This window comes from Nannobrachium achirus, assembly GCF_963921795.1.
Source record: "Nannobrachium achirus genome assembly, chromosome: 11".
NCBI classification, from domain to species: domain Eukaryota; kingdom Metazoa; phylum Chordata; class Actinopteri; order Myctophiformes; family Myctophidae; genus Nannobrachium; species Nannobrachium achirus.
The window spans coordinates 30,662,190-30,675,642 of NC_137820.1; the positions used below are offsets into that span (position 1 = coordinate 30,662,190).

Sequence of the window (13,453 nt, forward strand, 5' to 3'; positions counted from 1 at the left end):
AAAAAATCCTAGAATAAAAACGGGTTTAAGCGTTTTACAAACTGCTCAAAATTATATAGCGCCCCCCTTTGGCCATTTGGGGTAAGATTGGTTTCAGTGATATTTGAACTAACCCTCTACACTATTTTGTCATGAAAATGTGACTTTGCTTGTATGTTTTAGAGGCAGAAGAATAATTTGCATAAAAATGCAATATTGTTTGAATTATTTAAAAAAGCATTTTTCAATGTTAAAGAAATCCGATCTGACAGATCTTTAGATATCGGTCCAAAGTTCACGTAAAAAAAGTTTTGTGCACATGACGCGAAAATTCCAGAATAAAAGCGGGTTTACGCGTTTTACAAACTGCTCAAAGTGGCGGAAAATCGAAGGGCGGAGCTTACTTAACAACGACACAGATGTCTTCCGCTTGAGTCAAAGGACGCGTGTAACAAGTTGCATGTCTTCAAACGAAACGAGTCATGACTTATGCCCGTTTGAAGTTTGAATTTTCAGACGCTTCGTATAGCGCCCCCCTTTGGCCGATTGGAATAAAATTGGTTTCAGTGATACTTTGACTAACCCTCCACATCTTTGCCAAATGCCATGAACGTGTAACTTTGCATGTATGATTTAGAGGCAGAAGAATAATTTGCATAAAACCGCAATATTGATAGAATTATTAAAAAATTATATTTCACTTTAAAAGAAATCCGCCGAGATTAGTTTGACCGTATTGGTCCAAAGTTCATGTGAAAAAAGTTTTGTGCGCGTATCGAAAAAAACCCAGGAGGAGATAGATTTTTACTGTTTTTCATATAATTCCGAATTGTGGGAGACCTAAAGGTCAGAGGTCAAAAGTTAGAGGGTAAAAGTTGTTCGGCATGAGGAGACGCATAAGTGTATACAGGTTTCATGGCTGTATGTATAACACAGCATGAGCTATACCTGTTCAAAGATCGCACTTTCGAAGGCTTCCTACAGCGCCACCATTTGGCCGATTGCTATAAAAAATAATAGCACACTTCGCCACTGTAAACTGAACACATTGATGTTTTTATTTTCATTTTCTCACTAAGTATGTAGGAGTAGAAAGGAACCGAAAATCCCGTCTACTTACTAGATAAACAAATAAATAAATAAACTAGAAAAACTGTTCCTTCGAAACAGTGTGGGCTCGCTTCCAACCCAAAACAATAATAGTAAAAGTGTCAAGTTCCCAGGCAATGCTCTCTTTAATTTTACTGACGTAAAATGGTAATGCAAATACAATGTAGACAAGCAGTGTTATTACATGAACTTAAAGGACCAGGTCACCTTTGGGACAACCAGATCTTATTTTATTGTTGTGTGGGGACACGATCAACACAATGTTGAGTTATTCTTTGTGTTCAATCTGTGTTTTTAGATATTTTAGTATTTCAGTATGCTACAACTGGTCATATGATGCATTTTGCATCATATGATGCATGAGATGATGCAATATCATGCTACAAAGCATCATATGACCAGTTGTAGCATGCTGAAATACTAAAATATCTAAAAACACAGATTGAACACAAGAAATTACAGGATTGTGTTGATCGTGTCCCACACAACAATAAAATAAGATCTGGTTGTCCCAGAGGTGACCTGGTCCTTTAACGGTATGGACAATTAAATCAAAATAAAATTAAAATATAATGTGGACGGGTAACCAACAACAAAAGTTCGAGACCAGTAGCATGTTGGGAACTGAAGTTATGGCTGTTTAAAGCCTGGGAAGAAAGATGGGGAACCTGTGTGTGTGTGTGTGTGTGTGTGTGTGTGTGTGTGTGTGTGTGTCTGTGTCTGTGTCTGTGTCTGTGTCTGTGTCTGTGTGTGTGTGTGTGTGTGTGTGTGTGTGTCTGTCCTAGGGGTCCCTGAACTACACTTTGCAAACCAGCAAACCACATCAAAGTAATAGTACGCAGATGGTCCTAATATTGACAAGCTTTTTAAAAACAGCAGATCTACAAGATCACAACATGTCGCAATGTCACATTGTAGATCAGCTTCTTACAATTAGACAAAGTATTAAGTGATTCATCTACCGTATGTTTTGTATTAATAATAAAATCTGCAAAGTAACAAGTAACTAAAGCTGCCAAATGCAATTGCAGTGGAGTATAAGTAACAAAAGTGTAAAGTAAAAGTTGGTATACAGTACGGGACATGCTGATCCAAATGCATATGGGATATACTAGGATTCAAATGCAGACAGGCTGAAATTCATGGCTTTTAAAGTGTTTGGGGTGTGGTTTTGCCAGGTGGTTCCACTTCGGTTGATCGTCTGATTTGGAAACGCATTGGTTGTGATATCTCCCTGACAACCACACAGAGTGTCCCTGCGGGTTCTAGGATATATACTGTAAATCCCATCGCCCGGGAACCTTATTCTTTTTAAGTTAAATTTCTAAAACACTACAAAACATGTGTCAAAGACAAATACAAGCAAACGTCTCCACAGTAACACAGTAACAGTTGTTTGTGTGTCAGTGTGTGTGTATGCGTGTGTGTGTGTGTGTGTTAATAATTATTATTATTATTAATAATAAAATCTGCTGTATGCTGTATTTATAGTAGAGTATAAGTAACAAAAATGGAAATTAGAGTAAAAGTACCTAAAAATTGTACTGTAGGTACAAGTACTTGTTTGTATATACTTGAGTAAATGTACTTGGTTACTTTGCAGCACCACTAGCCTTACATTAAGACGTCTCTGCCGAGACTTTCGCATTGTCACTGCAGGGCCGACTTATGTAAGGCTACATCACCACAGAACAGCCAATGACAGCCAAGCCTTTAATCACAGCTGTGTCAATCAGTAGAGTGGAGAGGGACATTTATTTATAGTTTTAACTATAACTATAGTTTTATACATCACACAGCTTAGACATTTGGATCAAATCAGAAAGCAGACCTGTGTGAACACATTGATATAAATAGCATATCTGAAGTGTGAATATTGCAGCCACAGCGACTTAATATAAACATGGGTCCCTTTCCCCTGTCTCACTCTCTCCCCACTCAGTAAACCCATTGGAAATGCATTGGATGCTTAAAGTTAAACATTTTTATTTTTTTATAATTAAACTACAAAACATTTCAAAACCAAAAGTACAAGCACACGTGTCCTCAGTAAGCTGAACACATAAAAATTTGAATGGTGTTTAAAGGTGTAAGCGTTTAGGAGATGAATCGCGCCAAAGTTTTGAGGAGATACTGACTGACTGACTATAAATAATGAAGATAACATACGTGTGCTCGCCTTCCAGGCGAGCCCACAATAATGACAATATCTAAAGTGTGCTCGCCAGGTACTGGCGAGCCCACAATAATGACAACATCTAGAGTGTGCGAGCCCACAACTAAATAAAAACTAAGCTGTGATGACTAAAACTAAGACTAAATATATTGACAATTTCGTCAACAAAATAAAAACTAGACTAAAACAATAGGGAGGGACTAGTGGAGAAGAGAGTCATTATGTTTGGTTGCTCTCAGGTGTTGGGTGCTGAAAATAGCCGATCTACAAGCTCACAACGCGTCGCAGTGCGACGCGTTGTGAGCTTGTAGATCGGCTATTTTCAGCACACAACCAAGTGTAAAATCAGTCATTACGATGCCATCAAGGCCTGCCAAAATACATTTTAGTCGACTAAATCAACAGTAGATTTATTTAGTCGCCTAAAATCTTATGATATTTAGTTGACTAAAATTTGACTAAAACTAAAACTTTTCAGGTGACTAAATTATGACTAAAACTAAATGACATTTTATTCAAAAGACTATGACTAAAACTAAATAAAAATTTGCTGTCAAAAACAACACTGATGTAGCCTATGTATTACTCAGTGGTGTAAACTAAAGTAACTACTGTAAGTGCATTTACTCAAGTACTGTAGGCCATTTTTGAGGTACTTTTACTTTACTGGAGTATTTCTGATTGCCAATACTTTTACTTCTACTCCACTACACCTCAGAGACAAATATTGTACTTTTACTCCACTACAATTATTTGAAAACTTTAGTTACTTGTTACTTTATAGATTTTGATTATTATCACAAAGCACGTCAGCCCTATATCCATTTTGTCTATTTTCAAAAGATGTTTTTATACATTTTGAACATGCAAAATGGGACATTCTGCACAATGAGTACTTTTATTTTTAGTAGCCTACTTTAAGTCCATTTTGATGCCTACTTTTGTATTTATACTGACTATGGGACAATATTTTCTTTATATGGGACATCTAGGCCTACTTGCATTTCTTCATTGCAATATTGATCCTTTTAATTTGAAGTAAAAAAAAAATGAGTAGCCTACTTTTCAGGGGCGTCAATTGGGTATGGCAGGGGTATGCAGCTGCTATACCCTGGGTCCAGGGGGGGAAAATAAAAGTTTCTTTTAAATATAAATCCATGAATGTCTCTTTGTCTATCTGTGCTGGTTATTATGTTGTTAAATTACAGTAAAATAATAACTACAAATGCAAAATTTAACAAAATGGTCATTTTAACAAGGTATTATAATTATATTCTCCACATCTTGACAGAATGGTATATTCCCAGGTTCCGCAGGTCAGCTGCACAGGTGCAATGCATTATTGTTAATTGTGGCACGTTTACTAACATGCCAAGTTTAGCTGCACTTGAACAACCGACAAAAATAAATACTTCTTAAAAAAAATGTATCATGCCTGTTGCTAAGGTATGGGCTGGCAACATGACAAGACACCAGTCATGTTGCCATACCTTAGCTTTGTCTGAACTGACGCCACAGCTACTTTTTCCACCACTGGTATTACTGAATTACAACTCTCTCTTTCTCTCTCTCTCTCTCTCTCTCTCTCTCTCTCTCTCTCTCTCTCAAGGTCATAACCTAACGGTACCCATACTCCATAGGCATAAACCTAACCCTCATTAGTAGTAGCGCGCATGCGCGGTAGGAGGGGTTTCATCGCGGAAGTACTCTACACGTGTAGCATGTGACAGCTAGAGCTAGTAGTCCTTGAAAACAACAACAAAGCAGCATAGTATTTTCACGCGCTCACCTCACACTCCACTGACTCCACTATCAGACATGGCCTTGGCCAGGACGTCCAGGAGACTCATGTAAGTGACACTTACTTAAAGTATGCGGGCAATAAGTTCAGACAACGTTGGCTCTTTATTGGTGTTAGCAACCTTAGCTCCCTCTAGCTGCGGGTCAGTGGTTTGTTTTGGTAACAACACTATGGTTATTTAGTTATTACACAACCGTGGACTGTTTTTCTCATTTTATAACGTTACGTTTCATTCCTATTGCGCGCACGAAACCGTAGTTCTGTCGTTGACTCCTACACCACTACATTCAGCTGTAGCAATAATAGCCAGCTAAAACATGTTTTGATGTCTGCATTTGATGCCAAAGACAGAGCATCTACTTGACTGTTGAGTGAGATTGGCTTATACAACAGTTTCTTTTATTGTCAAGGATGCCCACATTTATATATATTAGCCCGCAACCACCATTTAAAAAGATATGCCTCTAGAAATCGTTGATTGATTGATTGATTGAAGACTTTATTAGAAGTTTGCATAGAAAAAGGTACAGTTTCATGACGGTACAGTTCACTGGTACAAGGTCTACTAAAAGGAGATCCTAGAAAAAGACTAAGCTTATTTCCACAGGCAACCATGCATTAAAGTATCTCATATAACATTGAATGACAGACGAATAGAACACAGTACTATGCAGTAGATATAGTAAAAAAAAAGAAAAAGAAAAAAGAAAGAACAAAATACAGTAAGTCAAAAGTCAAAGTCATATTTGAGTTATTGACCCTTACGGGTCCCTTTATTTCCTGATTATCAATCATTTGACTGTGGACCCTCTGAGACCCCCTCAAGGACCACTGGTGGTCCCGGACACTGGTTGAGAACCACTGCACTAAATAATGTATACTGTAGGGCCACCTATGTCACAGTGCACATAACATGCCTCTAAAGGTAAAGCTTTTCCAACGCGTGTTGACAGTTGAAGCGGGTCTTCAGAGAAACAGTGAAAACACCTAAATACAGCCGAGAGGGCATATCCTCGTAAACCACGCTCCTCCTGAGTCCGTTTACTAGGCTAGAGAGGGCAGGACAGGGGCTTCACAAGGGGGAGAAGTGCAGAAAAAAATCAAACCTCGGTTCGAAGTGGAGCGGTGAATCTGAGCAGCTATACCCTGTGTGTGTTGCTAAATGCCTAAACTGTAAACTGTGCCTGTGAGTGAGTGGTGAGTGTGCCTGGCCTGCACAAAACAGCGCCCCTCCTTTAACTAGTGTGTTGTGTGTGGCCACTCAAGGTATTGCCAGGCTACGGACACGGCCAGCCAGCCAGCCACCCAGCCACCCACCCACCCACGGACATACCTGTCTATTGGGAGCGCTTTCACCGCTCCAAAAAATAGCAGATATACAAGCAGATAATACAAGCTCACTCAAAATGTATTTATTGTTTTATGTTATGTAAACACAGGGCACATTTATATACCGTCACAGGTGACACGAAGTGTTGCCCACCTGCCCCTGGCAGGTGAATAAAACTTTTGGGCAGGTGGAGTTTGCTTTCAGGTTGCCCGACCGGGCAAGTGCTCATTTGAAAGGGGATGCAACAACAGTCTATGAACACAACACAAGATATATCCAAAAACCTGAATGTGGCCAGAGCGCTCTGTCTTCTGGTCTGTGGAATGTAAAATAAGAGCTCTGTTTACTTTTCACTGTTGCTACACTTAAAAATAAGTGTCTGGACCTACCATAGTCTTATTCATAGCTATAGTTGGGCATACAAATTTAGGTACCAGTAAGACTCCCTAATCGGGAGATAAGCGACCGTTGGTCGCTTATCTCCACAAATAGGCCAAAAGTTTGTTTTACCAATTATCAAGACATACGGGCAGTTGACAGTTTGCCATGGTTACTCATTGAAGTTGAATCTCCATATATGGAGATAACCTACGCATCACACTAAGTCTGACCTCACCAGCCCATATTTGGGCATGAGCAACTTATGTCTCCATATATGGAGATATGATGACATCACACAGTCCTCAGCCGATGATGTGGCGTGATGTCATACAATACACAAACGAGCCCTACAGTATAAAGGGGCAATTCTTGCCAGGAAAGAAGCATTTCTTTGACTCAGACCTTATCGCCAGGGTTGGCTTATAGCAGCTGTCGGTAGATAATGCCGGTCTTATATAAGGGTCATTTGTGTACGGTGTGATTTGCCATGGTTACTCATTGAAGTTGAATCTCCATATATGGAGATAACCTACGCATCACACTAAGTATGACCTCACCAGCCCATATTTGGGCATGAGCAACTTATGTCTCCATATATGGAGATATGATGACATCACACAGTCCTCAGCCGATGATGTGGCGTGATGTCATACAATACACAAACAAGCCCAGATATGAGCAGGGCAAAGGTGTGACGTGTGACGTGTGACGTGACGGACGTGACGGACGGCCGGTGGAGGTTTTGATACTAAACTGCGACCTTACGGTCGCAATGATTTTCTTTTATCCCACAGCCCCAGAAAGTAAAAAGAATGCTAAATCATTTTAGAATGGATTTACTTTTGGGGCAAGTGGGAATGACCTTTGGGCAAGTAGAACATGACCTGTACTTGCTCAACAGGAGAGTGCCTCTGAGACCTTAGTGTTCATTTATTACGTACAGTTTAAGTAGTTTTTTGTATATATATATATATATATATATATATATATATATATATATATATATATATATATATTAGTGTTGCCCGATCCCGATCACGTGATCGGATCGGCCGCCGATATGGCCGTTTTTATAAGATCGGAGATCGGGAAAAAAATATTGGAAAAAAAAATTATTATTATTTTTTTTTTCCAATTTTTTTTTTTCTGGGAGTACTGAAAGTTACAGGTAAGGTGAATGCGATATGAAATGTAAGCTTACCATAATCACAGTAATCCTTAATCATTTTCAATCATATTTGGAGAAATTAGACAGACAGCTCTAGCACTGCAGAGGGAAGGTGATTGTGTCAGACTCTGTGTCCAGCTGGCAGCTGATGCCAATAAGTAGTAATTGGCCCCTTGTTAATGGATCAAAGGAAGGCAATTATGTCTCTCTGCACTGTCAACTAGCTGCTACAGATGCATACTTTTCAAGCAGACTGGTTAATTGGTTCTTAACTTATTTTGTTTCAACTTTAAAAATGGCCAATGTTTTACCAGTTTTTATATAGTTTGTTGATTATTTTTTATGCTGTAATGGTCTATTTTATTTTATTTTTTGAGATATTAAACAGGTTTTAAAAGTCCTTAAATCGTGACTTCACTGCCAAATTTCAAATGCCACACCAAAGGTCCGCTGCACAATGATTGAGAAACACTGCACTAGTAGGCCTATATCACTATACACTACTCATAAGCTTTGGCTACGACATATTTTTTTATTTTAAACATGTACAAGTTACAGCGAGCAGGGTGGGCCGTACCACTACCATTTCTAAACATACTACTTATTAACTGAGAACCAATGTCAATAATATCAACAATCTGTCAATTGCATAGTAATCATGTATTCAAGCTATTCAACATGGATAGAATCATGATTTATTTTTTAACATAAATGTGAAAAATATATATATATATTTTTTTAGCAATAATTTCGCTGACCCCCTGCAGTACCTCCGCGGACCCCCTAGGGGTCGCGGACCCCCTGTTGAAGACCCCTGTGTTAACTGTTATTTATATCCACATGTAGGAAAGGATAGGCAATAATAAGCTTTGAGCTTCAGCCTAAGCCTATTCGATCAATTAGAATGAAATGTTGGATTACAATGTGAAATGTTTTCTTTTTAATGTTGAGGATCGAAATAAACTAAACCAAACAACCCCTGCGTCACCTTCCTAAAATAATGTCCATTTTCTGAGGAAAAGTTTCGAGACCATAAATGCTGATGTTCTGTCTCACGTTCCCCCGTCCAGGCAGTACCCAATCTACCAGCCGGGAGACCCCCAGCTGAGGATCTTCAGACCAAACTGGTTCCTGACTCTGGTGCGGCCGGGGAAGGAGCAGCCTCCGGACACGGCCCAGTTCCGCATCCCCATGGAGTAAGCCTGTTGCTCAAAATCCATCTTAGATCCAGGGTTCCCACGGTCATGAAATTCCTGGAAATATTTTGAAATTAGAAAAATATTTTTTCAGTACTGGAAAAGTTTTGGAATTGATCAAGGGTCCTGGAAGGTCCTGGAAAAAATAGCTATGCGATGTCTTTGGTTATTGATTTTGTTAATACTTCGGAAATGACAAATTAAACATTGGCCAAATTGTCAAATATTAGAGGCAGAAATAGTGAAAATAGCCGATCTACATGCTCACAACGCCTCGCGTTGCGAGGCGTTTTGAGCATGTAGATCGGCTATTTTCACAATAAAACCGTGTTATACAAAATTCCTCTACTCTTAGTGCTCGTCAGGGTGGGGAGGTCCCCAGTTCACATAATTATTTTGGGGGTCACGGTCTGAAAAGGTTGAGAACCACTGGCATACACTACCTGTCTTTGGGCATTGCACATAGGAGTAAGCGACTCGCTATTGAGCTGAATTATTGTTATATGGTCCTGGAAATCGGGTTAAATATTCTGGAAAAGTTTTGGAAATTAATTGGTAAAGATGTGTGGGAACCCTGTAGATCGCTTTCCAGGGTATTCTAACTAGGTTCTGTTGTCCCACTACAGCCATGTTACAGTTACACGGTAACGATCAGAACAGAAAACGAACAAAGTGCCGTTGCCAGGGCCGTTCAAGGAGAGTTGTGTCATCTCCGTTCACTTAATGGGGCCAGGTCTTCTACATACACATCTATTGGCGAAACTGAAATGTTTACTTTTAGTTTAAAATGTATATTTGTCGGGCCATGATGGCATAGAAATGGCAGATCTTCACTTGGCTGTGGGCCGGAAAGAGCTGATCCACAGTACAAGCGTCACAATCAGCGTGCTCACAACGTCGCAATCATTGCGCTCACTGTAGATCAGCTATTTTTGGTCTGTGACACCCGCACTCACCAATGATGACTTGTCTTAGTTCTACTGGATCTCTTCTCCACTAGTCCCTCCCTAACATTTTAGTCTAGTTTCTATTTGTTGACACAATTGTCAGTATATTTAGTCATAGTTTTAGTCATAGCTTAGTTCAGGGTTCCCCAATAGGCGGCCGGCCCGCGGGGGGCTACTGTCTGGCCCCCACCAACCCCAGTAATAATGGTGGTATAAGAGCAGCAACAACACTAGTATATCGTCGTTGTCGGGTGGAAAACCCGTATCTCAAAATGTGTACGTTCTTTCGCAAAGTAAAGCTCATGCTTCATCAAACAAGGCCGTCGCACAAAAGTAGTAAAAACAGCAGATCTACAAGCACACAACGCCCGAGGCGTTGTGTGCTTGTAGATCGGCTGTTTTCACTTGTTTAAATCATTTTTAAAATGATGAATGCAAAACGAACGGTTTTGGACATACAAGATTTTCACCCGACAACGACGATATCTGAACTGTCACTGGAGTAGTGGGAACGCCACCGTCGCCCCCTGCAATGTTGTGGCCCTCGGCTTGGTACCCTAGACATGATTTGGCCCTTGGGGAAAACTAATTGGGGAACCCTGGCTTAGTTGTTATTAGTGTGGTTGCCACACTATAGTACTTGTCTGACTGTCTTTCTTTCTTTCTTTTTTTCTTTCTTTCTTTCGTTCTTTCTTTCTTTCTTTCTTTCTTTCCGGATGAACTTCATTTTGCCGCACTACTCCTCCCACAGTTTTGGTGGCACGCACTTGGGCCATATGTCAAATCGACCGGCTTCATAGAGACTCGTCTGGGTGCATTTTGCTATGAGATACCTTATATATAGTTTAATTAAGTTTTTGCAGTTTCCCTGTATTGCGTGTTTACTGTACATGCAGACAGATTTTATTGTCCAATCAGAAAAGGGACAGAAAAGGTCAATGGACTCAATGAACTTTTGGGGATTGGGGGTTACAGAAAAGGTTACAGAAAATGTCCACTGAACTCAATGGACTTGGGTTTCACAGAAAAGTTTACAGTAAAAAGGTTTACAGACGGCACCGAAAGTAGCACTTGCAAGCTCTGCAGGCGCAAATAACAATAGTCCGGTTAACCACACTATAAACGACCAGACTCTGACTGTCGTGTCCTCTCAGTCGCAGTCGGTCAGTGACAACGTGTTGTGAAGCCATGACGTTCCGACCAGCATATATTTGCTCGCTGTGTCTCTATTTTAGCAAGGTTTTATGACCATGTCCCTCGCCCAAACAATTTTTATTGGTCGAGAATCTGTACACTAATTTGCACCCGTTTGTTTGTGGAATACAGATATTTTGATTGTCAGGAATATCATCAAGCGTGAACAAAATTGGATGTCCAAATTACATTGTGGACGGACAACTCAGATCAAGGATCCTGGATGGTCCTGGAAAAAAATAGCTATGCATTGTCTTTGGTTATTGATTTTGTTAATACCTCTGAAAAGACAAATTAAACATACAAATTGTCAAATATTAGAGGCAGAAATAGTGAAATTAGCAGATCTATTTTCATAATAAAACTGTGTTATACAAAATTCCTCAACTCTTAGTGCTCGTCAGGGTGCCGGGCTCCCCAGTTCAAATGTGATTATTTCGGGGGTCACGGCCTGAAAAGGTTGAGAACCACTGGCATACACTACCTGTCTTTGGGCATTGCGCATAGGAGTAAACGACTCGTTATTGAGCTGAATTATTGTTATATAGTCCTGGAAATCGGGTTAAAAATTCTGGAAAAGTTTTGGAAAAGTTTTGGAAATTAATTGGTAAAGACGTGTGGGAACTGGGAACCCTGCATAAATAATGCCCTACTTGATCATAATAGAGTGTATAAAATTGTACTGTAGAAAAGGCTTCTATAATATCCTGCCTTGCTTTATTGCTATTAAACCTGCAATTAAACCTTTGCATAAGTCTGCATGGTGGTCAAGGCTACACCAAGTGCAACAGGCTAAATTGGAGTCTGTGGAGTAGGGCTCAAAATTGCGACCGTCTTGATCGCTAATGCGCCTGAATTTTTATCTGTGCGACCTAAAAATATATTTGGGAGGACCTGTGCGTCAGTAATTGCTGTGGTGCGATCAAATCGCCACGCAGAGTGAAGCAAAACCAGCACTCATTATCATCCATGCATCAGCTGAGCCGCCAGTGCCACCATTAGCTGTTGATGCTGCTAACAGTGTTAGCTTCTACAGATTGTGGACACACAACGGAACCGTGTGTCAGAATCAGAAAGTACATTAGACAAGTTACGTTTACGTAGTGGGGTCCGTGACTATGGAGAGATGACGCTATGTATGAAGTGAATGAAAGAGAGGAGGCGGTCCTCGAGTGTGTTTGCGTGCGTGCACGTGTGTGTGTGTTGGAGCTAGGCAAAGATGGATTCATAGGAACACATTCGACAAATGAGTTTCTTTTAACTGTTGTAAATATTCAGAATCAATGTGTACTGTAGCCTATTGAGAATATTTATTGCGACCATAGGTCACAGTTTACTATCAGAACCGTCGCAGCTTGTCCGTATACGTCCGTCCTTCCAGACGGGTACCGCCTGACACTGTGGTTCCCCTGACACATCACTGTGACATGTGATGTCACCTGTGATGTCACAGTGATGTGTCAGGGGAACCACAGTGTCAGGCGTGGTCTATGGGTTTGCCACTCTGACATCACGCTTTGACATCACTGTGATGTCATTGGAACCACTCTAACAGCATCCCTTTTATGCCCATATATGGAGTTCCCTGATGTCATCAATATTAAGCCCATATCTAACAGGACTTCATAAGGGAATGCCCATATATGGAGGAAACAGCCCATATCTGTGTGGCTGGTTCAGACAGGGCTCTCCATGTATGGACATAAAAGGGAACCACTCTTACAGAATCTCTTTTATGCCCATTTATGGAGATCCCTGATGTCATCAATAAAAAGCCCATATCTATCCAATCATTTTGGGCATAAAGAAGTTAAAGGATAAATGTATATTTGATAATGACATACTGTGCATGTTCACGTCATGTATACCGGTACTTTACATAACTTTAGATAATTTTTCCAAACATTTTATTTAACATGTTGGACAAAATAGACAATTTTACACTGAGGTGCCCACTCTTCCTTAGTGCCCATTCTTCTTGTTGTATCCGCTAGGACACTACATTTGAAATCCTAGCCCAGGATGTTGCATTAAGTCCCAGTGGTGGCCTACCATGTGATTTTACTAGCATTTTATGTTACTTGTAAATTAAACTACACTATATTGTTGTTTTTATTACCGGTAATTAAATTAAAAATCAATTACATATTGGTGCTCCTTACATTTTGTTG

At 40.0% G+C, this 13,453-nt stretch overlaps 1 protein-coding gene across 1 annotated transcript in view; it reads left to right on the plus strand.

Moving 5' to 3' along the window:
* Positions 1-4,978: 4,978 nt before the first annotated feature.
* Positions 4,979-13,453, plus strand: part of mrpl23 (mitochondrial ribosomal protein L23) — an 89,607-nt gene continuing 81,132 nt past the window's right edge. Inside the window, exons 1-2 of the mRNA XM_080737814.1 lie at positions 4,979-5,115; positions 9,016-9,141. Of these exons, the coding sequence (XP_080593940.1) occupies positions 5,084-5,115; positions 9,016-9,141 (158 nt within the window). The 5' untranslated portion in view covers positions 4,979-5,083. The remainder of the gene's footprint in view (positions 5,116-9,015; positions 9,142-13,453) is intronic.